Source organism: Mastacembelus armatus, chromosome 18 (assembly GCF_900324485.2).
Source record: "Mastacembelus armatus chromosome 18, fMasArm1.2, whole genome shotgun sequence".
Taxonomy (NCBI): Eukaryota; Metazoa; Chordata; class Actinopteri; order Synbranchiformes; family Mastacembelidae; genus Mastacembelus; species Mastacembelus armatus.
Genome location: NC_046650.1, coordinates 2,770,585 through 2,795,390, shown reverse-complemented (window position 1 = coordinate 2,795,390; position 24,806 = coordinate 2,770,585). Strand labels below are relative to the sequence as shown.

Sequence of the window (24,806 nt, the reverse complement as noted above, 5' to 3'; positions counted from 1 at the left end):
ACAAACAATAAGATAAAGCAATTTTGATAAACCTGCAGCTTTTAATTTTATTTTACTTCATTTTCATTTCTTCCTTAGGAAATGACCAAATAACCATCAGATAACCATCAGATAAGACTTGGAACTTAAGACTGTGTTCCATTAGGAGACGGTACATGTAGTTCAGTGTCTATATGTACCTGATTGCTTCTAAACACTGGTGCTAGCCCAGCTCCAGCCCGACGAAATGTTCCAAGGAAGGTGTCCCGGCTGAGGTTCCATACCAGCTTCCCAGACCTCAGTGTGCCGGCGAAGGCATCCCCGCTGAGGTTCCGCCCGGTGGAACTACTGAGGTTCCACTCCTACCTCCCGGGGCTCAGTGTGCCAACAAAGGTGTCCCTGCTGAGGTTCTGCCTGGGTCACTGGTTCCCCTGGTGGACTGGTAAAAAAGACCTGTGTTCCTGAACCGACACCAGATCCTGATCCTCATCCTGGTGGGTCGACTGGTCCTTCCGGCGCCACTTTCTGTCCTGTCCAATGCCACTGCTTCTCCAGATCCTGAGCTGCATCCCAGTGGGTCGGCTGACCCTGCTGACAGCACAGGCTCTCCGGATCCTGACCTTCGTCCCGGTGGGTCAGCCGGTCCTGCCAACGGCACTGCTTCCCCAGATCCTGTGCTACATCCCAATAGGTCGGCTGGCCCACTGCCTCTCCAGATGCTGACCTTCGTCCTGGTCCTGCCGACGCCACTGCCTGTCCTGTTCCTGAGCCTCATCCTGGTGGGTCGGCTGGTCCTGCTGATGCCACTGCTTCTCCCGATCCTGAGCTGCATCCCAGTGGGTTGGCTGGCCCTGCCGACGCCCCCATCTCTCCAGATCCTGACCTTCATCCCGGTGGGTCGGCTGCTCCTGCCAACGCCATTGCCCTTCCAGAACCTGAGTTCCTGCCCACGCCACCACAGCCTATGTTCCTGGTCGCCTGAAGGTCCGTCCCCTGGATCGGCTCTGGACTGATTGCCTGAAGGCTGTTCACTAGATCAGCCCCGGATCCATGTTTGCTTGAGGGGTCATCCTCCAGAGCAGCCCCAGACCTTTGTCTGCCCAAGGGGCTGTCCTCCGGAACCACCCCGGACTCCTGATCACCAGAGGGTGACCCCTAATCTTTGTTCGTCTGAGTCCTCCAGAGTGGCCCCGAACTCTTTATTTCCTGAGCGGTCACCCACCCGAATAATCCCGGACTCTGTGCCATCAGAGCCATGACACCGGGTCGCTCCGATTTTGGACTGCCCCCCCACTCTGTATAGATCCTTCAACTGAAACCTAACAAATAACCGTTTTGATTTGTAACCAATGAACTTTTAGTGCGACAAAACATCAATGACGTCACTACTGACGGCTTCTGGCTTCCGCTTCCGCACTGGCTTCCGCTTGCTAGGCTGAGAAAAACAATTTTTCGTGTGTGGAATATGTGTGTGTGTTTTTTTTCGCTGACCGTGTCTAAGTGGCGTGGACATGGCCGAGGCTGACGACGAAAGCTTTGCACTACAACTTATTCTTCCAGAGGGCGGCAAAACAGCGCCCTGTTGTCCGCATGGTAAGAAAAATGCACAGAACAACCAGACTGCATTGGCAAAAGTCGTATCTTAGTGTTGGTTAGCTCTTCCTACATGAACACGCGCTTGGTATCACATTATTTATGACACTGTACACATTAGCAATGTCTTTAAAAACATTCGGCGAGAACCTGACTTACTAAAATGGATTAACACTGTAAAATGCAACGTTGTTTGACAGAGTTTGACCGTGAGAATAGCGTTTGAACCTAGTGTTTTGTCAGGACTGTAGGTAAATATATTTAGTTTCTTTGTCGTAAAATTGTAACTTATTCTACTGTCAATGCTTGCGCGAACATTTAGACTATTTTTTAAATTGCCCGGTATAAACGGAGTTAGCATCTTTCAGAGGGTCAAATCTGATAAATAAACAATAATTGTACGCATTTCTTTCCAGGTCCAACCTTGCTGTTTGAGAAAGTTAGTAAAAGGGGAGAGAGAGGAAGGAGATTTTATGCTTGTTCAGCCTGTAGAGACAGAAAAGATTGCAACTTTTTCCAGTGGGAAGATGAAAAGGTATGCTCACCCAGTCTGTATTTGTTACAATAAGGTATCTGATGTTTAGTTGAATCATATTTTAAATTATTCTTCGAAGGTGTCAGAGGCCAGGCTATTGGCCAGAGAAGTAAAGAACCAGTCAAAGAGACCTCTGCTCAGCCAGGAAGAGTACCACACCAGGTATTCATACTCATTACTTACTCTTTGCTAAGATCTGAAGTCAGTCTGTGTGCTGTAAATTAGACATCTGACTCACAGACACAATCTTAAAATATTTTACTGGAAAATATAAGCTCACTTTCTGTTCTACCAACCACTTAGCAAAACAGCACAGGACAGCTGTGAAATAACAAAAGACAAGATTTGTTTTAAAAGAGAAAGGTCTCTCCTATTGCAGTCAATACACACTGTTATAAGATAAGATAAACTTTGCTGTGCAATGTGTGGGTGTAAACTATACATAGTGCATTCAGAAAGTATTCCGACCCCCTTCACTTTTTTCAATGTTGTTGTGTTGCAGCCTGATCTTCTTCTCCTTTGGGCTGCTCCCTTCAGGAGTCGCCACAGCGAATCATCTGCCTCCATTTAACCCTATCCTCTGTATCCTCCTCACCCACACCAACTATCCTCATGTCCTCCTTCACTACATCCAAGAACCTCCTCTTTGGTCTTCCTCTAGGCCTCCTTCCTGGCAGCTCTAACCTCAGCATCCTTTTACCAATGTATTCACTGTCCCTCCTCTGAACATGTCCAAACCATCTCAATCTGGCTTCCCTGGCTTTTTCTCCAAAACATCTAACATAAGGTGTCCCTCTGTCATTTCATCCTTACTGATCTTTGCTACTTCCTGCTCCACAACAGTCACCTCTTCTACTCTGTGCTCTCTAACATTTTCCTCATTCATCAGCTCTTCAAAGTATTCCTTCCATCTTTCATCACACTTGTGGCACCTGTCAACACATTTCCATCCCTGTCCTTAATCACCCTAACCTGCTGCACATCCTTCCCATCTCTGTCTCTCTGCCTCTCCAACCTGTACAAATCCACCTCTCCCTCCTTAGTGTCCAACCTATCATACAAATCCTCATATGCCCTTTGTTTGGCCTTTGCCACCTCTACCTTCCCTTTACGCTGCATCTCCCTGTACTCCTGTCTGCTCTCTTCTGTCCTCTCAGTGTCCCACTTCTTCTTAGCTAACCTTTTCCCCTTAACACACTCCTGAAATTCCTCATTCCACCACCAAGTCTCCTTATCTGCTTTCCTCTTTCCAGATGACACACCAAGTACCCTCCTACCTGCCTCCCTGATCACTTTAGCTGTAGCTGTCCAGTCATCTGGAAGAACCTCCTGACCTCCCAGAGCCTGTTTCAGCTCCTTCCTGAAAGCCACACAACACTCTTCCTTTTTCAACTTCCACCACTTGGTCCTCTGCTCTGCCCTTTTCCTCTTCATCTGTTTAGAATTGAGGCCAAACAGGTCTTGGTTTCATCAGACCAGAGAATCTTGTTCCTCACAGTCTGAGAGTACTTCAGGTGCTTTTTTGCCAACTCCAAGCAGCTTTCATGTGTTTTACACTGAGGAGAGGCTTCCGTCTATTCACTCTGCCATAAAGCTCAGATTGGTGGAGGGCTGCAGTGATGGTTGTCCTTCTGCAACTTTGTCCCATCTCCACACAGGATCTCTGGAGCTCAGTCAGAGTGACCATCAGACCATCAGTTCTTGGTCACCTCTCTTACTAAGACCCTTCTCCCACGATTGCTCAGTTTGGCCAGGTGACCAGCTCTTGGAAGAGTCCTGGTTGTGCCAAACTTCTTCCATTTGAGTATTATGGAGGCTACTGTGCTACTGGAAACCTTCAGTGCAGCAAAAAATTGTTGTAGCCTTCGCAGCTCTGTGTCTGTCTACAATCCTGTCTCTGAGCTCTGCAGGCAGCTGTGAGGCCTTCTATGGAGAGGTGTGTGCCTTTCCAAATCATGTCCAATCAATTTAATTTACCACAGGTGGACTCCAATCAGGGTGCAGAAACATCTGAGCACCTGAGCTACTTTTCACATGTTGCAAAGTGTTAGAATACTTATGTAAATGTGATATTTCAGTTTCTCCTTTTCAATAAATTTACAAACATTTCTAAAATTCTGTTTTCACTTTCTCATTATGTGGCACTGAGTGTAGATTAATGAGAAAAAAATGAATTTAAACAATTGTAGTATCAGGCTGCAACATAACAAAATTGAAAAATAGTGAAGGGTGTCTGAATACTTTCTGAATGCACTGTATATAATGTTTACTGATATAATGAGACAACACAGGTTTTTTGCATGGTTTGATAGGGTAATTATCTCTGTATAATACCTTAAACATGCTTGATTCAGTGTGGAGATTTTCAGTCATCCAGGTCAAGTTATCTAGAGGTTGGGTCATGGTAAGTGGACTTCTAGTTTTTAGGTTGAAACGTTTCACTGCTCATCCAAGTAGCTTCATCAGTCCTGACTGATGAAGTCCTGACCAGTTGCCACTAATCAACCTCTAGATGCCTGATTCAGGTTGACTTAGTACAAGCTAAATCAACATGACCACATTCAGAATTCCAATATAAAAAGTGAATATATTAAATTACTTTTTGCCTGATTTGTCTATCAGGTTCACAACGTTTATTTCCCTCCCACTGGATGAGAAGAAATTCTGCCAGGATTGTCAGATTCTGCTTCTTCCAGGAGAGCGCGAGGCCCATGCCTCTCACAGGTCCACTGATGTCAGCGCAGCACAGCTGAGGAGGCCCAGTGCACTGCTGCGTCCTCTGGACAACAAGAAGAGCAATGCCCAGTACCTGTTCACTGACCGCAGCTCCCACTTTCTGCTGGACACTTTAAGTGCCCTGGGATACACCAAATTGCTGTGTGTGGGCACACCCAGGTGAGGATGTGTCAAGCATCTACTTCTATTATAATGGCTCAGGTACTGAAGGGAAAAGGGTCAGTTCATCCAAATTCCAGCAGTATGGCATTACCAAAACTGCCCAGTGAATGTCCTACCTGTCAGTTCATGTAACCTCATATTTTATCAGCTTGTGGTGATTTGTAGTGGACAGAACGTGTTGTGGATCAGAACTAATATGCAACATTAGATTTATTTGAATGCTAGTAAAGAGTACAGGATTTTAAACACAGGATTTTTCTTTCATTTTTCACAGCAATTTTTTAACGTTTGTCACAGACTCCAGGAGCTGATCAAGTTGCGAAACCTGGAGCAAAAACATAAGCCAATGAAGAGTCTGCTGCTGGATATTGATTTCAGGTTAGTTTGTCTTAATTGTTATTATATATCATGCCATATAAACAGGTGCCTGCCGAATCATGGACTGTTGAGCTGACAGAACTCCAAATGGTTTGGCCAGATCTGGTTCTCTGGGGGTCTCAAGAAGCGTATGGCAGGGTACAAGGGTTCGGTGAACTGGTGATGGGCCCTATCAAACACTGGTGTCATAGCTGCTGAGAACTTATGCAGAACAACCATGGTGTCTGCGTCATAAAAGGTCAGCTGGCCCTTGTTGTAATTCACCCCTACTCCCACTTTTCCAAGCTGAGTTTGCCCAACGCCGTGACAAGCCACATGCCGGTCATTGTGCCAAGCCGACAGATTCCTGTTTCGGAGCTCCACACACCATGAGTTCCTGTTCCGGCCCAGTTTAGCGCCCTTGTCCCGACCCTTCCTCTGCAGGCTGCCGTAGGCCACACCTACTGCCCAGGCAGAGCAACAGCGCACGTCCACCTCCCAGTAACTGTGACCGGCCATGACAGGAGATGAGCCTAGGGCACAGCACACCTTATCAAACTGTAGGGGGTGCTCTGGTGCAGGTCGGACAGAGCCTGAGAAAAACACAGCCCGTCCCTCTGAAGTGAGTTTGAGCTGACTATGGCATGTCTGCCTGTCTATCACCACAGGGGAGGAATCTGAAATAAAACAGATTATCATTACACGTCGCTGACAGATTGAAGCACACCTTACTCAGCAACCTTTCTGCACAAAATGATGTATAAATAATCCCATTAGTACCCAACAGCAAAGTCTTCCTCTGCAGCTGGACCTTCAGGTTTCTGGAGATGGAGGACAATGTTTTAAGAAGCCTCTCAAATCTTTCTTCATTGAGATGGATTTCCTTTTCAGAGGCATCTGGCTTCTTGGGACTGGAGAGGTGATCCCAGAGGTTATAAAGAGACTAGAACAGCTGGGACTGAAAAGTTTTCTTCTAATGATGCAGTGTTTTACCTTAGATTCTCAGGGTGACCCTTGAGAGGAGACACAAACAGACATACTAATTAAAACAGCACTGAAAAAGCTTCAGTTATTAGGTTTGTAAGGTGCGGAATTGAGCAAAATAGACCTTCAAATCTTCCTCAGCTGCTGGGCTCTTGGTCAGTGCTCTCTGGGTGCTGCTGATGCTCTTGGCGACCTGGTCCTGGTGCTGTTTCCAGTTCTTCAGAACCTGGTCCAGTCCGGTTCTGGTCTGTTTAAGGTCCAAATCCAGAGAATCCATCACGGCATGCTCATCCCGCTTCAGGATGGCCCGCATGTTCTCGAAGCACTCATGGACCTGCTGCTTCATCATCTCTGTGCTCCTCTGTAGTGAGAAACATGGAGAGCCCAGGCTGATTACTCACTCTTTTTACTCCCCATTACTGGTGGTCTCATGTCTGTGTATAGTAACAGCACTGGTGGTATCTGATCCCATACTCACAGAGAGATCTGCTTTGCGTTTCTTCAGAGACTGGATATGGGCCTCAGTTTTCGATCGCTCTGCCTGCAGCTCCTCCAAACATCTGGACAGTTGTTCCTGCAGTTAGAGGTGCAGCCAAGTAATTTGTAGAGGAAATAGATGTTTAATAGTCCCATGATAATTAAAGGACAAGGATGTATGTTTTTGTACTAATACACATTATACCAATCAATCATTTTGTAAGTTACATGTTAGAGAAAGAATTGATGAAGAGCTGTTGTCTTTAAACTCTCACCAACACCACACTAATTCAGTTTTCTCTCATATACCGCAACAAAAAGCATCAAACTCTCACACCTAAGAAGCTAAAATCAGTGTCAATATTTTTGCTTATAAAAAGACATTCTCTTATCACAATAAGTGCAAATTCATTTTCTGTTGAAGAGCTCTTGCAAAAGTGCAATATCAGTGAGATTATCTGATTAAATATAGGTTATACAATATGTCCTTGCTGTTAGTAGGTGCCATTCACTGTACTGTACTGCAGAAATGGTGAATGCTTTTTCTTCACACCCTGACATACTGTAAAATACTACACACAGCAAGTCATTTGTGAGATTCACATCTCTCAACTGTAAAATATGCAGCTCATATTCACCTGAGAGGGCTGCCCAGCTTTAGCAAGCTTCCTCTGCAGTTTTGGCGATCGTGGGAATGGCTGAACATCCCTGTTGCTGTTGGAGTCTAGTGGAGTGAAGCTCAGTCCATCCAACACACTATGGGCACCTGCAGAGGGCGCCATGAGCCCACTCTGGACTGACAGAGCCACAGCTGACTTTTCATTTCCAAGAGATACTGATTCCTTTTCTGCCATTTCTGAGGGAACAGGGAACAAGTTAAACTTTTGAGCAGTTTTTTCATTTTGTATCATGTGAAGTATTTTCTAGATTTTTGCTTTCAGCTGTGTTTGGGGTCTGTTTGTGTTTCTGTTGAGAAACAATGATCCCTAAAGCATAAACCTGACAGGATGGCATGTTTCTGCAGAAAGGTGTGGTAGCCATCCTGGGTAGGTGTGGCTTGAACCACATACAGATGCTGTTCACACAGCTGTTCGAACCAAATTTGCACTCATTGGAACCAAATACAGATTTGCACAGGTCCAATGTCCACTCCTTATTTCTCAGCCCAATCATCGCTCTTCTCATAGGTCTCGCTCAGTAATGGCTTCTTTGCAGCAGTCCCAGCATGAAGCCATGATTCATGCAGTCTCCTCTGATTTTCTGATGCTGATATGTGATTGCTACTTGAATTCTGGGAAGCACTGACATGGATTATAATCTGTGATGCATTTAAGTGGTAATTTCTGTAGCTGGTAACCCTAACAGACACCTGATCTGCAGCAGAGGTTTCAATGTTCAAGTCCTTTAACTGGTGCACATTGATTGACCTTCATCAAATAGTTAAGCAGTTCTTGGCATAATATAAATTACTTCAGTGCTACAGTAATGTGCAAAGCTGCAATCAAGGAAAACTTCGGCTTCTAAAAGGAATCTAAAATACTGTTTTGCTTAATTCATAGATGTTATTTGCAAGTTTGATTTCATATGTATTGATTTACCGTGCAGACCGTGTAAATCAATACAGTGCAGAAATCAGTGCAGAAAATAATATTAAAAAAACATGCAATGAGAAGTTGTACAGGTATGTACAGTTTTTCCACAGTCAGTTTCGTGTTTACTGTGATCTCTGCATGCTGTGAAAAAAGTATATCCATCGCGCATAGTCAAATACAGACCAAATTATTATTGTTTTAACATTTAAAACTTGTTATTCATATCTCTACTTACCGTAGGTCTGCTTGTCCGTCTCCCTTGTGCATATGTTTTTGTAAGGAATGTGCAGACAGGGTGTGTTCCTGTGACAAGCTTCAGCCTGAAGCTCACACACCTTATTTTTACCAGGATACATGCGCCAGGTTAGGCTGCAGGTGTCCTCACTTTGTGTGCGTGTACAATAAATAAGTTCAGACTTGCTCTTGTTTTTCAGCCTGCAGAGCAGAACGCAGTCTGATGCACTAGAAAGATGAGTCTGACAAAACACATATAGATATAAGTCTGATCCTCTCTTTCAGATATGCTCAGTTCTACAGCCAGGATGAGTTCTGTCATTACAACATGTTCAATCATCACTTCTTTGGTGGAGAGGTAGGAAGTAGAAAACTTGCTTTCATGCTGTTTCATTAGGCTGATGATGCTGAAAGTAAAGATTTGTCTCTTGTCAGCCCTCCAGTGCAGTCCTGCAGGCCTTCCTCACAGAGTGTGACGAGGAGAAGGTGGTGATGGTGGCTGACCCTCCATTTGGTGGCTTGGTGAAAGCTCTGGCTAACAGTTTCTGTCTGATCTCACGTATGTGGAGGAAGCTGCAGAGCTCTGGTCAGTCTCAACAAAATAATTTAGCTATTTTTATTTTAAAATAAAAACTTTATTGTAGTGTTTCTACTAACATACGAAGTATGTTCTGTCTGTAGACGGCAGCAATGCAGACATGCCCATGATGTGGATCTTTCCATATTTCTTTGAGCCTCGTATCCTGGAGTGTCTCCCCTCATTCTCCATGCTGGATTACCAGGTGAACTGCAGTACATCTATTTTCTGATGTGACTAAACCAGCTTCAGATTCTCTCATTTGGTTGTATTTTAATACACATCTGCAGTATTTTATAGTGTCACATAGGAATGGTGAGATTTGCTATCATTGGAGGCTGTGCAGTCCCTGGGGTTCGTTTATCTGTCTCTGGGGACAATAAACAGTAAAGTTGAGATTTGGGTTTATTTTTGATCAGGTGGGCTATGACAACCATCCCCTGTATAAACATGGGAAGACAGGCAGGAAGCAGTCTCCTGTCCGACTGTTTACTAATATCTCTCCCAAAGACATCATCCTGCCCAAGGAGGAGGGCTACAGGTATCACCACATTCACTCACCAACACCTCAGCAGTATTTTGATGTAGATCTCTATTTATAAAGTGCTGGGGTTGGATGCCCAACCATAAAGACTGTGCAGCATATATATGCTATATTAAAGTTGTGTCAAAAGGTTATCTGTCATCCTCTCCTGTTAGATTTTGCTCGGTGTGTGAGAGAGATGTCTGGTGCCTCAACAAGCACTGTGCTAAATGCAATGTCTGCCCATCTAAGGTATAAGCATTCAAGCTTTTACATACATTATGTATTGCTAACTCTATGAAATGTACACGTATGTTTCAACTTCTGTTTTCTATGTGTGTTTCAAGGATGGTCGTGAATGGAAACACTGCTCAGCATGTCAGAAATGTGTGAAACCATGTATGTATAATAATCAGACAGTAGAATGAATATATGTACAAGACAATCAAAAGCCTCAATCAGTGCATAATCTTTTTTGTGCTAATTTGTATTTATTTATATTTTTTGCCCTATAAGCATGGAGACACTGTCATTCATGTGGCCGCTGTGCCCTCCCAGACCACCCATGTGGCCTCAGTCAAGGGAAGGAAGGCTGCTTTAACTGTGGCAGCCTGCAGCACAAACGCAAAGCCTGCCCTCTCAAAGACACACACAGGATCAGCAGGTGCACATCTCTCCTAACCATCCACCATGTTAATAAGATTAAACATCTGCACATCTTAAATCTTGTATTTTTTTTCCCCATACAGCTGTCCATTCAGTGCCAAAAGTGGCAGAAGCAAAAACGTATCCCGCCATCCCCTCTTCAAGCACAAAACTAAGATGAGGCCTGGAGCAGCTTGCAGAGCAAAGAAAATGGCTACTCAGTCCATGTGACCTCAATATTTGTGCAGTCTTGTCAGCTGTGCAATCAGAAGCTATCTAATAGCTTTTATTTAACCTAAAATGACTGTTCTTAATAATGCTAACAGTTGTTCAAGTAGAAAACAAAGCCATATGAAAAGTGAATTCATAGAAAACCTGTTTATGAAGAAGTTTAATGGATAATTCACCATTTAAAGCTCCACCAATCAATATTTTGATATTAAAAATGGGTAATGGAAATAAATACCCGTCCCTGTAGTCCTGTTTTACTGTCTTTCAAATCACTGTTTTTATAATGCCTGCAGATTTAATGTTTTGGCTCAGTGTCACTGTTCTCAACCTCATTTCCTACAGCAGCAGACATCTGAGGAAGAGGGACATTTAGTGGCTCCAATGAAGTAACTGAAGCCAGTCTACACTAAAGAATTGATGAGTTTACCATTTCATCTGTGTCTAGGTTTGCAGCTTTTCAGGTTCGTGTGAGTTGTATTTTAGGTGGCATTCTAACGGTCTTTATGTGTCCTGTAGTGCCACTTCATGATTTTTTGTTTGTTTGGCCACATGATGGCGGTGTAGTACATGTTTACTGTGGTGCCTTGTTTCCCATACAGCATGCACAGAGGTGTTTGCCAAGGAGCCTGTTAGAAGTTACTGTTTCACGGGGAGTCATGTGGTACTGTACATGTAGCACAGGTTGTGCTGATATTACAACAGTTTAGTGTGACAGCCCCATGGTGCACTTTCACAGACACAGGCACACTAATATCTTCCAGTGGAACAGCAGGTGTCTTATAAAGCAGATAGATAGGTATACAGTCATGTGTTGTATATGTTTATGGTGATGATGGCAGAAATATAGATTCCTCCTGAGAAACACAGACACACACATCTGCCTGTGGTGATGTTTACCCAGTCTGAACTGTGAAGGCAACCAGACATGGAGGCATTCCCCCTCACTCTGAATCTATGGTACAGAGTGATTGATTTTAAACTTAAACATGAGCTCAGAAGGTCATAGAAGGATTTTCATTTCATGAAATGAAGTAATTACACACAGAATTCATCTCAGACCTCAAGATTTTATAGTTTTTCTACAGTAAAATACATGTCATTAGTTTCAAGATTACCTGCTTACCTGCAGATATTCTTTGCTTTTAATACATTTAAAATCATTCTCTATGCAAGTGTCAACACTATAAATAATACCTGTCCTCATGAACAGCTACCAGCTAAACATTTCAGTGGTTACAATGATTAGTCTTGTCTCATTTCCTTGTCTGTTTATAAAATGCTAATTATGTGTGTCAGATGTTGGTATTAGCTTTTCGGCTCTCCTTCGTGGCCAAAATTTAAGGTGGAAAGGGACTGGAGCCTAGCAGAGCTTTTAAAGAAGCTGATGTGTGATTTAAATGCTAAGCAGGCAGTGAAAGTTGTGCATGGGTCAGCCTTCCTCTCTATGAAATGAAAATGAGGATGGGGAAATGGAAAATGGGGGGATTAAAATAGATATAAGATAAAATGTGGATGAATGCGGCTCCGTCTGCTCCAGTGACATTTATATCCACATGCTGAAAGTAGTAGATTAAAGTGGAAGAGCTTATAATGCAGGTGGAATGGCAAGAGAAAGGGCAGGGAAGGAGTGCTGTTTACTGTTTTTTTTTTTCACTCAGAAACCTCAGGTCCATTCTTGAGTTTATGTATTAAGCCAAATGTCCAGCTCTTAAATAGATCAGTTTGATACTATTATCAGTCTTTTCAAATTCCAAGTTGCATCTGCATCTGAAATCTTTTTTTCACTTGATGATATAAACAGTGTCCAAATAGCCAAGGATCTGTTTCACCGGCCAGATAGTGTTTGCTCTGATTTGTCTATACCAAGTATCTGATGGGTGCTATTGAAGTTGTTTCATTTTATGGCTGTATGGCTGTACATTCATGCAAATCTAATCTACTGAGGTCAAGATGAACCACAGCTCTCTTGGCGTGCTACCCTGCATCCCAGCCCCGTGATAGCACAGTCCCACACTGTGCTTTGTATCTCTGAGTAAACTCTGGTGTTTGGACTGGCTGAGCTTCCCCAAGAACGCCAAATCCCTTAACGGGAAATGATGCTCTCTGCGGCACAGTCATCAGCATGCTGGGTCAACACCACAATCAGGAGATGCTTTGCATACTACGGGAAAGAGAAGCAAGCATTTTATATATATATATATATATATATATATATATATATTTATATATACACACACACACTCCTCAGTATAAGAACTTCAGTATAAAATATTATAGAAAATAACAACTAGCAAGAAAGAAAGAAATTTAATACTATTAAAAGTTAGTTTATTTACTCAAAGTGGGTAAACTGGAGACAGGCATTCCACCAAAATAAAAACAAAACTCATTTCAGCATGTTCCCTGAAACAACATATTCTTTTAGTTGGGATTTGGAAGAATTTCTGAAGGCACACAAAAAATGATTTCCAAAAGGAAGAAATGTATGTACCAGCAACCTGGGTATAGTATAATAAATTGTTTTGTTTTGTTTTGTTTTTTTCAATTTCAAGTGATGCAGTGTAGTCTGTGTGCACTTATGTTTATCTGTGTCATCCAAGGTTTAATCCTCAGCACTGCTGCACCCTGACTGTAAGTAAAGCTTTCTGCTTTCAGTGTCTGCCAGGTAAAGATTTTCAAAATACTGGTGTGGATTTTTTAAAGTTTTTGTATTTAAGATTAATACATGTACCACAAATATAACATAATTATAAAAACTGATTAATTGTACTTTAAAAAGCTGTAGTAATCACAAAATCTGTTGATATTGCATATGATGTTAGATAAAAGAATGACAGCACATCACACCTTTAAAATTTGAAATGGTTCAATGCAGTTTAGTACAGAGCGGTCAAAGAGACCCGCTGTTTCATCCCCACTGAAGTGAAGCAGTGTTTTGTGACACCTGAAAGGAGCTGAGCTGACAGTGGTGGTGGCTGGTGCTGTTCCTGTCCTATCTGAAAGCGTCACCAACCTTTGAAGCAAAGGAGTTTTTTTCAGTTGCTTTAATCTGCAGAGAGAAAAGACAGAGTGTGCCCACCCATCACTGCAGGTGGCAGCACACACACCTGCACACAGACACACAGCTATGCGCACATGAAAGTAGGAGTGCCTGTATGCATGACACATCAATAACATGTAATTCACATGCTTTTGTCCACTCCATTTCACAACAGAGAAATGCAGATCCAAAGATGCACGTGGTCAGTGCAAAGAGACTGAGAGCATCTTTGTACTCAGTCTATCACAGCAGCTGTTTAATAGGAGACACAGTCAGATGTGCAGCCAGTATTCCAGCCTTAGCAGCACATTATACACAATCTAATGGTGATAAAAATAATTACTCAGTCCTGTGCTCCCGTAACTTCATTTCACTTTGACTATACTTACCATATTCAATGGAAAGCATATGTTACCAAATAAACTAGTTGAACAGAAATAATGTTGCGTATCAATCCAAAAAATAAATTAAAATCTATTTACTGTGTTTGGCCACTTGGGGGCAGCAGAACTGTTATCACTACATTGAAATATTGTTATCTTAAACTGTTAAGCGTTCCACCATCTTCATTAGCTATTTACGTACTATCTGTCTGCCAAGGCTGCACTGGGTTTGTCTGAGCTTTTTCACTCACAGCTGCCTGGCTGGGAATTAAGCTTTTGAGAGTGTTGGGACTGACAATAAAGCTCTGGGCTAGAAAACCAAAACAAGGGTGTAAAAAATGCTATGAATCTCTGTAACTGCAGAGTTGGTTCTCTGTTGGTTCACCACTAGCAAACACCATCACTTCATACAATGCAATTTGATCCACACCCTGTCGGAGTCATGTGCTGTATATGTTTATGGTGATAATGGCTGAAATATAGATTCCTCCTGAGACACACACATCTGCCTGTGGTGATCTCAGACCTCAAGAGTTTTTCATTTTCTGCAGTAAAATACATGTCATTAGTTTCAAGATTACTTGCTTATCTGCAGATATTCTTTGCTTTTAATGAAAGAACAGTGGAGAGGAGAGAGGGTCCTCAGGCAGTCTGGGCCTAGAGCAGCATAACTAAGCTAATAGTTAGGCCTGGTTCAGGGTCACCTGAAAAGCCCTAAAAGTTCTTCATATTGGTTCTCTGGGTTGGCCCCTACAGACTCCTGCTTGTTTTCCACCTAGTCATCTGATGTGAGCCTGTGGTACACCTGGGATGCTAAGTGAGGTGAGGTCATAACAAAGTGGCCTGCTCATTAGCTTTTGCCTGTAATAAAAGATGTCTTTTCTTCTTTTTCTTTTTTTTTTTTTTAGAAATTGAGCCCAGAGGAAACATATACAGTACATTAGAAAATAAAGTATAAATTAGAAAAAGAACCTTGCATAACTTCACAGGAAACTATATGCAGTCAGTTCTAGTACAAGCTGTTCTGGATGTAACTAGCAAACTTAAGAAAACATAGCTATTCCCATTTAAACAATTTTTTCCCCATCCTGGCCCTGAGGGTTGGCCACCAGAGTCTTGGCTGTTTTCAGTCTAGTTGTTTAAAAAATAGGAATTGTAGCAGTTTTCAAATGAGAAGGGGAGTTATTGAAATATCTGACAAAGAGCATTTCACTAAGAGCCTTAACTGTGTCAGACGTGGTGTTTGTGTCACTGAAGCTGCTCTTGCATTAACTGACTGGCATCAGCTGTTTAATTCATGCTTCATAAACACTGACTGATTCACAGCTGTGACTATCAGAAAGCAAAAACACAAGGGTGAGACTTTACTGCAACACCCCATATTTACTATTTATAAAGATTTTATATACTTTCCAATAATGGTGCACAACACAATGTAATGTAGTGGTAAGTACATGCAATAGGTGTTCTTTACAAGTGTTAGGAGAGGAGAGAGGGTCCTCAGGCAGTCTGGGCCTAGAGCAGCATAACTAAGCTAATAGTTAGGCCTGGTAGAGGGTCACCTGAAAAGCCCTAAAAGTTCTTCATATTGGTTCTCTGGGTTGGCCCCTACAGACTCCTGCTTGTTTTCCACCTAGTCATCTGATGTGAGCCTGTGGTACACCTGGGATGCTAAGTGAGGTGAGGTCATAACAAAGTGGCCTGCTCATTAGCTTTTGCCTGTAATAAAAGATGTCTTTTCTTCTTTTTCTTTTTTTTTTTAGAAATTGAGCCCAGAGGAAACATATACAGTACATTAGAAAATAAAGTATAAATTAGAAAAAGAACCTGGCAGAACTTCACAGGAAACTATATGCAGTCAGTTCTAGTACAAGCTGTTCTGGATGTAACTAGCAAACTTAAAAAAACATAGCTATTCCCATTTAAACAATTTTTTTTCACAAGGTTGGCCACCAGAGTCTTGGTTGTTTTCGGTCTAGTTGTCTAAACAGAGTTTGTTGTACACTGGGGACAGAAGGTGTGTGTGGTGACTACTGATCCCAGAGTTTTGACCAATGATACTGTCACATCATTATCAGACTTGGAAAAAAATATTTAGGAGAACAAAATGACTGGTGACCATTCAAGTATCACAGGAATGATTGAAAGACAAGGACAAAAGGCATGAACATGGGGTCCCAGTGTAGACAGCTCCCTACAGACCTGCACAGTCTCTAAGCTGGAAAGAAAGAGGAGGAGGAGAAGGGAGGGAATAAGGGATGACTGGGCGGGAGAGTGGTGTTTCAGTGGAGGCTGGTAAGGTCCCTGCCATGGGACACGAGGAGCAATAATTATGATCCCGTCTACTTCCTTCACACACTTTCTAACAACACTTTCTTATTTTCTCTTTCCCTCTAGCTCCAAAAAAGGATACTGCTAAAGCCAGGGACAGGAGGGTGGGGGGTAAAACCGGAGAGGAGAAACCAGAGAAGTAACCCCCCCCCCCTTGATGCACTCCATCAGTGCATGTGCATGAGTGTGTTATGTTGAAGCTGCAGAGGTCGCTCAGCAGAGCCAGAGGGACTTCTTTCTACGGCTATGGGGTGAGTACGATACTGGAGCGAGGAAGTGGGCTGCTGGTTTAGAGAGACCACAACCACATTTACCCATGACAGAGTTTCCCAGTGTGTGTGCGTTTAATGGAGAGTGCTGAAGTGAAGAGTGTTTTGAGCTTTTTTTTAGAAAGAGGAAGGATTTATGTGATACTCATGGACTGTTATGAAACCAAGTGCCCAAACTGTGTGTTATTTGAGCAGACCTGTTACTATAATTGACTACATAATGGAACAATCTGAGTGTAATTCCTTCTGAGTGAGACTGACACAGCGCTGAAAGAAAAGTGGTGGCAGCAGTTAAAAAACACAACTTAAGAAGACTGCTGTCTCAATGCTGTGAGGGGGAATTTCAGGTCCTGGCAAAAAGTCAGCCTTATTTTCCCTCCATTTGTGTCTGAACTATTTATCCTCAGCATGGCTTCATTAAACAAGTGCCAGTGTGTCAACTCTCACACTTTAACAACCCCTCCTCTCAAATGATTTTTCACATCACTGTTGACGCCCACACTCTAACACAAATAAATACATGCCGTCACTTAAAAAGAACAAGAAAAAAGAAAACCCGCTGGCGCAGATCCCACAGTGCAGAATTGCACGGCACCAGTCCCAAAGAGGTCGTGGGATGGAGCTTGAAAGCTACAGTCAGGAAATCCTAACCTTTGACCCCCCTTTTTGAGAGTGGACCACTGTGATTGGGTGGGTCAGCTGAAAGGAGAGGAGAGTCTGGTTTGCTGGTCAGTTTTGATTTTGGATTACGTGTGTTTCTGTATCTTCTGTTCCCTGTGTTTATGCTCTCTTTTCTCCATCTGTCAGGATACAGTTCGTGTTCTATTACACAACATAAACATAGAGATTTTTCACTTTGTGGATTCTTGCAATATATCCTCTTTACTTATGAGGGAGCTTTGTAGGGGTCATTATCCCCAGCTGTTGGCTACCTGAGGCTGAGGATGAGTTTGTTCTGACTATATAAGGCCTCTGTCTTCTCTCCTCTGCTCCTCCTGTAATCTGGCCTGCTCAACAGTGGAAATATCTCAAGGGGCCTTTTTTGCTTTGTTTTTCACCACATAGGATCAGAGAGGCTTATCTGTAGAGTTCTTAGCAAATGACATGAGAAAGTGGAAGGGGTGTAACATGGTAAGATGGCTTGGTGTCTGATAGAGAAATTCTAGGAGGAAAAGTGGAACCTGGTTTTGATATTTTAATTAAAATGTTGCTTCATTTTAGGTTGGAAGTTTGCAGTTCCACACATAGTGACATAACCACAATGGAGCCAACCACTGAACTTTTTTTTTTTATCCAACAATCTCTGATCATCCTTGTTTCCAGTAGGAGCAGACACAAAAGGGTATGATTATGTCGCGGCTGGTGTAGGAAGCAGGCAGGTGCAGTGAAGTAACTTTAATGATGACAGAGATTTGCAAGCAAGTAGGCTGGCAGGCACAAAAATACCAGGTGCTATGAGCAAAAGGAGGTGGCGAGTGTCAAAGCACTGGAATGAACAAGAGGCAAACACAGGCAGGAGAAACAGACTGGAACATTGGCTCTAACTCTGCGGCTGCTGAAGCACAAAGTCTTCCTGATGAATAAGTTGAATGTCTAACTGATACAAAGGAAACAAGACTATATGCTTGTCAATGTGCCAGGCAGCACCGGAGCAACATTTTACAAATGCATTTTAGATCATGAGTCCAAGTGCCCATACTGTACACTGTAAGTCTGCATTAGGGTTTTTAATGTTTTATCTCTTCACTTAAATCTGTTTTAACATTCTCTCTTATTTTGCCTTTGTTTTGGACTCCACCAACTCCTGACAGTGAAGTATCTGGTAAATGCTCCATTGCGTTCCCTAAGTAGTCGCTAAGTTTGTCTGATCTTTTGTTTCACCAGAAGCAACAAACCAGTGAAGTTGCATTCTGTAAAATATATGTATGATTTGAGCGATGGCAGTGATAGCTTTAGTCCACAACAACTTAGTTATCTAATATAACACATTATTTTCTTCCTCTTTTAGGGCCCCCTTGTGGCCAAAACTGACCAAAAGCAGTTTAAAAGTGACAGCACATTTTTTTGGTTGCAAATAAAATATTTGGCATTTCAAACATTTGTTTGTTACATATCCACTGATCTGATTCAGGAGTGACTGAGGCCATGCTACATTTTTTTAACCCCTGTTTGGAGGTTTGTTTATACAGGAAAATATTTGCTCTTTCTCTAGCAAGAGAAAAGCCTTTTGGGTGTAACAGCTTGATTAATGGCCCTGCTCTTCAGCTAGATTTGGATTAGTCTTGCAAGCGTTGCTTGGAAGTTATTACTTTATAATGGGAACATGTAAGCAAAGGCCATATGCTTTTCATCACTCCAGGAATGACCATTACATAATGAAAAAAGAAAGAAAAAAGTAAGATTGACTATGTACATAGTGTGTGATGTTTGAATATGGGCACGTGTTAGTATAAATCTGTTTTTGTTGTTTGGTTCGTGTTTTCTCTGTTCTCTTTCTCTCGCCCCTCAATCTCCCTTCTTTTGGTGTGGCTGCAGTCATTTCTGTCGAAGTTATATGAGTCACTTATTCCCTCTGGGAGTGACAGTGATGGAGCCAAGTTCCCATTGTGTTCATCCCAAATTTCCATTTCAGGATGCGAGCTATTCCAAGCCATACTTGGTTAAAAATAAAGCTCAAAAAATTAGAAGAGATGTAGCAAAAAAATTATGATCTAAGGAACAATAAGAGGGAATGGTTGGTTGGTTCTTTCATCTATATAGAAGCTAAACATGGCAGACTGCACTAACAACTACTCAGAAAGTATAGATTTTTATTCGGGTCTAGGGATCAATACTTAGGAGAACAAAAAGGAGTTTCTGTACCTCTGTTTCACACTTTAACACCTCTAGCAAGTTTTGACATGACTTCCAAAAAAGCCTTGAGGGAGCACTGTGTCTAAAATGTGTCTTACACTAAACAGACCATGTTCTCCATGGTATCCATCAGGACCTACAGTAGAAGGACAGAGCCTGACCAGCTTCCTAATGAATGAAGGCCAGGACACATTTCCGCTGCAGAGGTAAGGTGTCAGCCAGTCTGAGCCTCAGCGTTTATGTGAGCAAGGAAATTGTTTCGATAAATCCATGAATGAGTGAGAATAAACAGAATCAGGGTCACAGGAGGAAGGGGAAGGTGAACCTAATAGCTTATTATGGCCCTGAACAGAAATGAGTGCAGTGAAAAAGATTTACAGTCACACCTGCTGTATATCACTGATAATAAGGAAGCTCCAGACATGTGCTCAGACATTCAGCAAGGTAACACTGCTGTTATCTAAGCAGAGGCCCAGACCACTTTAAATGCTATACATAGTTTAGTTTGTATAGCAATTAAATCTGGATTAATGCATGGTTTACATCATAGTCATGTCAAAGCCTCAAACTAAAGTACTTTCAGGTACAGCCATATAAAACTACTAAAAAAAACACACTTTTTTCTTTGTTCACAGCAGATACCATGCAACATTATTCATGTGGAGTTTACTGAGTCTGTGACAAACCCACAATGTGTGCCAGAGCCAGCCAAGCCAAAGCATGAACATGTGTGTCAGTTGATTGGTGGTTACTTGACCAATTCAACATACAGTATTTTCAACATACAGATATGAATAGAGCCAAAAAGAATTGAAATTTAAATACTCAAATTATAGGTGAATACATTTCTTGGTTCAGTTAATATTACACTTTTGAATATTTTTTTAACTAGTTTTTGTTTATATAATTTAGCATAGGATTTTCTAAGACACTGAGCAACATGTAATATAGCTGCCATGTTTAGTTCTCTGTGTGCATTGTACATGACGTTCACAGCCCAGCATACTGGATACCTTAATATTTGAATATAATGGCAACCTTCAATATGTATGTATGAAAGTAGTGAGTCTGTTGTGTTGCATGGGGGAAAGTCCAAATGAAGGGACAATCATTTGCAACTGAGTTCACAAATGTTGACAGGGATGCTGCGGGGTCTGTGTTAGTTACAAGTATATAATTGTAGATGGTTCAAGGTGTGTATGAGATTTGGCAAAGTAGCAGAAAAATAAGACAGTAGGCCTAAAGGTGTGGAGACTACAACAAAGGAGAGTTCAAGTCCATTCAAAGACCTGTGGTTCTATACCAGTTTGTCCCAGGTGTGTTCCCAGTTTCTAGTATATATGCATAGAATAATGTTTGGTCCAACATACACATGCTCTCTCACACACACACAAACCCACTCTCCACAGCTGAGTGCCAACATCCAGATTAGACCTCCCTGTGTGGTGATGATTATGATGGATACCCAAGACCCACTCTGCCCCAACACGTTACCTAACACCTACTGTTGGCTATTCATCAGCAGGCTGCAGAGGTCGCTCAGTAGAGCGGGGGCTAATCCTGTTAGCAAGTCAGACATAGAGCACAGGAGCCCACTGAAGGAGTAGAGTGCATGGGTGTACATTTTCACCTAATAAAATGCCACTGAAATGTGGCTGCAGTGATTTATTCTCTTTCTGACTAGTTTGGAGCTTTCTCAGCCAAGCCACAAGAGTGTTTTAAAACTAGAGTTTATATTTGTATATAGAGCCTGCAGTATGACACTGGAATATCTGGAATAATTATAGATTTTTATAGAGTTTAATTATAGATAATGTATAATTTATTGTTACTACATTTGTCAACTTGAACTGCTATTATATTTGTCAGTGCATAATGCATAAAATCATAATTTAATTAGCTACTTACTAATTCTACTCTATATTTTAAAGATGCATTAATAGTGTTTTGGCCACTTGGAGGCTATTGAAAAAGATGTATAACAATAAACTCAATTACAAGATAAAAACATGACTTTGATTTTCTTCCAAAAAATATAATGTAAAAATTGTGAGTGATTATGTGATTAAATGATTTCTGTAATTCTGTTTAAAATGACATCTTCCTTTATTATTTCAGACAGAATACAGAATAAGTACATATCGTGTACATTAATCAGTGGTAGTTGCATATGTAAGCTGTCCAGTTTATGAGCTGATTATAACACTAGACTTGTTTGTTTATAAAGACAAGTATAGTGTTAATATTATAACATCATTAGATAATATTCATAGCTGTCTTAGGTAAGTAAGCTGTTAGCTTGTTTAGCTGTTCAGGTACAACAACAACAATAACAACAATCTAAATTCATAATTTTTTTACTTTTTATAGTGGGGTTTTTAAAAAAAATCAATATTATAGGAGTTTCAAAGTCAGATGGACCGTAGGTCATCAGCATCTGTAGGCAGAGTGAGGCAGTTTTAATTACATGTTAAGCTGATACCGCAGATGGTTCGAATAAGTTCTACATTAAACAAATGGGCTGAGTGAAATAACAGCTTCTAACATTCTGTCATTTCCCATAGAGCAGCCTTCAATCTCCATGGATAGTTTCTCAGAAGCATGAGGTGTCATGTCCTGATTACCATCACTTCACTGTGTGTAAAGCATACAATAAAAGAGTAACTGGATCCTGCAATGTCAGTTTGCCCATGCTTCTGCAAAGCAAACCACATCAGTAACTAGAGAGACAAACTATACCTCAGAGATCCTGGTCTATTGCTGCAGCATCCAGTATGTTTTGTTCATTACTGACACACTTCACCCATGTTGATGATCAGGATGTATGTGGAAGCATGTGCACGTGGTGCTTCATTAGTGCGTTATTTGATATGTGGCATGTTTTGCCATCTGCTACAATGCATTTTAATAACACTGGGGAGTGATAAGGTTAAATTCATAAGGAAGTTAAAGCTATGTAAAAAAAAAATGCAGATTTATTCTCTTGCAGGTGAAAAGTTGAAGACACATGCATCATTTCTGGTACATTTACCATTTACTGTATTTTTAACTACTTGTTGTTTTAATGAGTGTTATTGCTAACAGGTAGCAATGGATAGTTTTGTTGTTGCACATTTTCAGACAAGAACATCAAAACTAGACCGTAAACGTAAGGGAAAAGATTGTGGGCTAATCCTAATTGCAGGTCTGTTTCTAACTTCCGACTATGCTGCACTTCTTGTGTTGTCCTTATTGTCCAGGGAGCATGTGCATGAGTAGCTTGTACTGATCAGGCCTGTGTGTATTCCAAGTGCATCATGGGATATAGTGTGTCGACAAGTGTGTGTGTAGGTTATTAACCAAACACCATCTGAACATAGCCCTGGGGCATCACCCAACAAACACACGCCTACACTCACACACCAACACAAACAGCTTTAATGAGTGTGTTTCCACACAGTGTTTTTTCCATATACATGAGCACACACACCTGGAATAGACAGGTAGAAGTAAAACTGAAACAAGTATGAAGCAACATTTTTCTTTCTTTTTTCTAACTTCTATACATACATAATAATATAATACATCTTTATTTTTTTGGTTTATGCCTCACTTTATAGTTTTTCACACACACACACACACACACACACACACACGCGCGTTTTGTCTGGAGATAGCTTGCATTTTCCTGCAGATGATTTATTTGATGACCACTAACTTTGCTGCTCTGTATGGGTTTTACTGGTGACTCAGGTTTGGCCTCAAACTGTGGTGAAGCCTGAGATAAATGAGTATGTTTTTTAGGTCAGTGTACTGTGACACATCTTTCCATTTCTTGTTCTGATGGGTTCTACTTCTGCTTGCTGTGCACCTGGACATGTTTTTTAACACTTGGCATGAAGTCCCAAAACTGCTTAGAATACATTTCCATGACCAATGAGCAAACGCTAACTGTAGATGAAAACTGAACGTTAAGATTAATAAAGCTTTCATTGATGATCCCCATGGCTAAGGGTGGTATTGTTGAATCTGGTTGACCAGGGGCAGTTCTAGACCCTTTTTAGGGAGGGCTTTAGCATTTCAGCCCTCCTAAAACGATCACCTATCAAATTTTGTGGGGCAAATTGTTGAAAGTTCAAATGTGTTTCTTGTGGCTTTATTCCAGGTTTAATAGCCAAACGTCACGCTGGCAGTAACTACCAGAGAATTTCATGGTTTTTATCATCCCTAACAAATGAAAGACAATATAATTTTATGTTTATGTTTATGTTCTCAGACACTACTTAACTCTACATTAATAATTTGCATATGTCAACATGAACACATTTTGTTGCTAGCCACTTTCCTGTTTTCACCTGCAGCATGTAGCTACAGGGAAAAATAATACAACACCTGCAATACTGAAGCATGATAAGTCAATTCATTTCATAAAGTAAATATTTAAAGTCTTAATGAAAATACTGAGGTTCTGTGCCTTGCACTCTCACACTCACTAATGATGTGTGAACTGATGGAAGCTACATGATCAGTTTGGGCTCGTCCCCATTTTGTGTTAATACAAATGACTTTGTGTATATTGCAAATGTTAGTATGCTAATTATGCTGTGTTAAATTAAGATGGTGAACACTCTAAGCATTATACAGTAAGGGTTTAGTATAAGCACATTAGCATTGTTATTATGAGCATGTTAGCATTTAGCTCAAAGCACCTCAATGCACAAAATAGCCTCACAGAGCCACTAGCATGACTGACCTACTGTATTGTAATGGGACTCTAGGGTTATTGTACAACTGACTGATGAAAGCTGTTATATTAACTGTTTGAAATTGTCTCTCCAGGGTGATGTTCTGTATTTAACAGGAAATTACACCATTTATTCCTATTATTTTCATAAATGCTCCCTATATAGGAGTTTAACTTGTTTTACACTATCCAGTGGTTATTTTGAGTATGACCATGGAAAATGGACAATAAAAGCAAAACCTAACTTCTCCTCACAACTACATACTTTCTATTTAACATACTGGATAGAAGACCATAAAAAAACAGCTAAATAATCCACTACTTGTATTCAGTGCCAGCAGTGCCAATAGTGGTTTATCTGATTCAGTTTTTGAGGTTATGACTTTAACTTTGCCTGACAGGTTAGTTTCGCATTCTGGATGTCAATTCGGTGTCAGAAGACTCTCACTGTCTGTGCATGTACACTCTCCAACCGCAGCTGCCAAGATGAATCTTGGGTCATGGCTACATCCCTCCTTTTCTCTGCACTGCTACATTATCCTCAGACAACAAAACCAAGATACAAGCATCCTCCTGCCAAAT

General features: G+C 41.4%; 3 protein-coding genes across 4 annotated transcripts in view; 2 read left to right on the top strand and 1 right to left on the bottom strand.

Moving 5' to 3' along the window:
* The first annotated feature begins 1,368 nt into the window (after positions 1-1,368).
* zcchc4 (zinc finger, CCHC domain containing 4) lies at positions 1,369-10,871 on the top strand. The gene is made up of 13 exons (XM_026299082.2): positions 1,369-1,572; positions 1,989-2,107; positions 2,187-2,269; positions 4,730-5,002; positions 5,303-5,383; positions 8,935-9,007; positions 9,085-9,235; positions 9,331-9,431; positions 9,646-9,767; positions 9,926-10,001; positions 10,097-10,148; positions 10,266-10,413; positions 10,499-10,871. Exons 1-13 carry the CDS (start codon positions 1,491-1,493, stop codon positions 10,623-10,625), a joined length of 1,488 nt encoding a protein of 495 aa, XP_026154867.1. The 5' UTR covers positions 1,369-1,490; the 3' UTR covers positions 10,626-10,871.
* LOC113125560 (tripartite motif-containing protein 14) lies at positions 5,198-8,831 on the bottom strand. Its single transcript, XM_026299083.2, has 7 exons — positions 8,651-8,831; positions 7,462-7,679; positions 6,825-6,920; positions 6,471-6,707; positions 6,356-6,375; positions 6,143-6,273; positions 5,198-6,039 (listed from the first exon to the last, which is right to left on the bottom strand). The coding sequence occupies exons 1-7, from the start codon at positions 8,769-8,771 to the stop codon at positions 5,441-5,443; spliced, it is 1,422 nt and encodes a 473-aa protein (XP_026154868.1). The 5' UTR covers positions 8,772-8,831; the 3' UTR covers positions 5,198-5,440.
* A 5,656-nt stretch (positions 10,872-16,527) lies between the features above and the next one.
* Positions 16,528-24,806, top strand: part of pde5ab (phosphodiesterase 5A, cGMP-specific, b) — a 62,297-nt gene continuing 54,018 nt past the window's right edge. Inside the window, exon 1 of one of the 2 annotated variants that reach the window (XM_026330938.1) lies at positions 16,528-16,630. In XM_026330938.1, the coding sequence (XP_026186723.1) occupies positions 16,626-16,630 (5 nt within the window). In that variant the 5' untranslated portion in view covers positions 16,528-16,625. Of the gene's footprint in view, positions 16,631-17,288; positions 17,377-24,806 lie in introns of those variants that run through there. The other variant, XM_026330945.1, reaches the window with a different exon arrangement.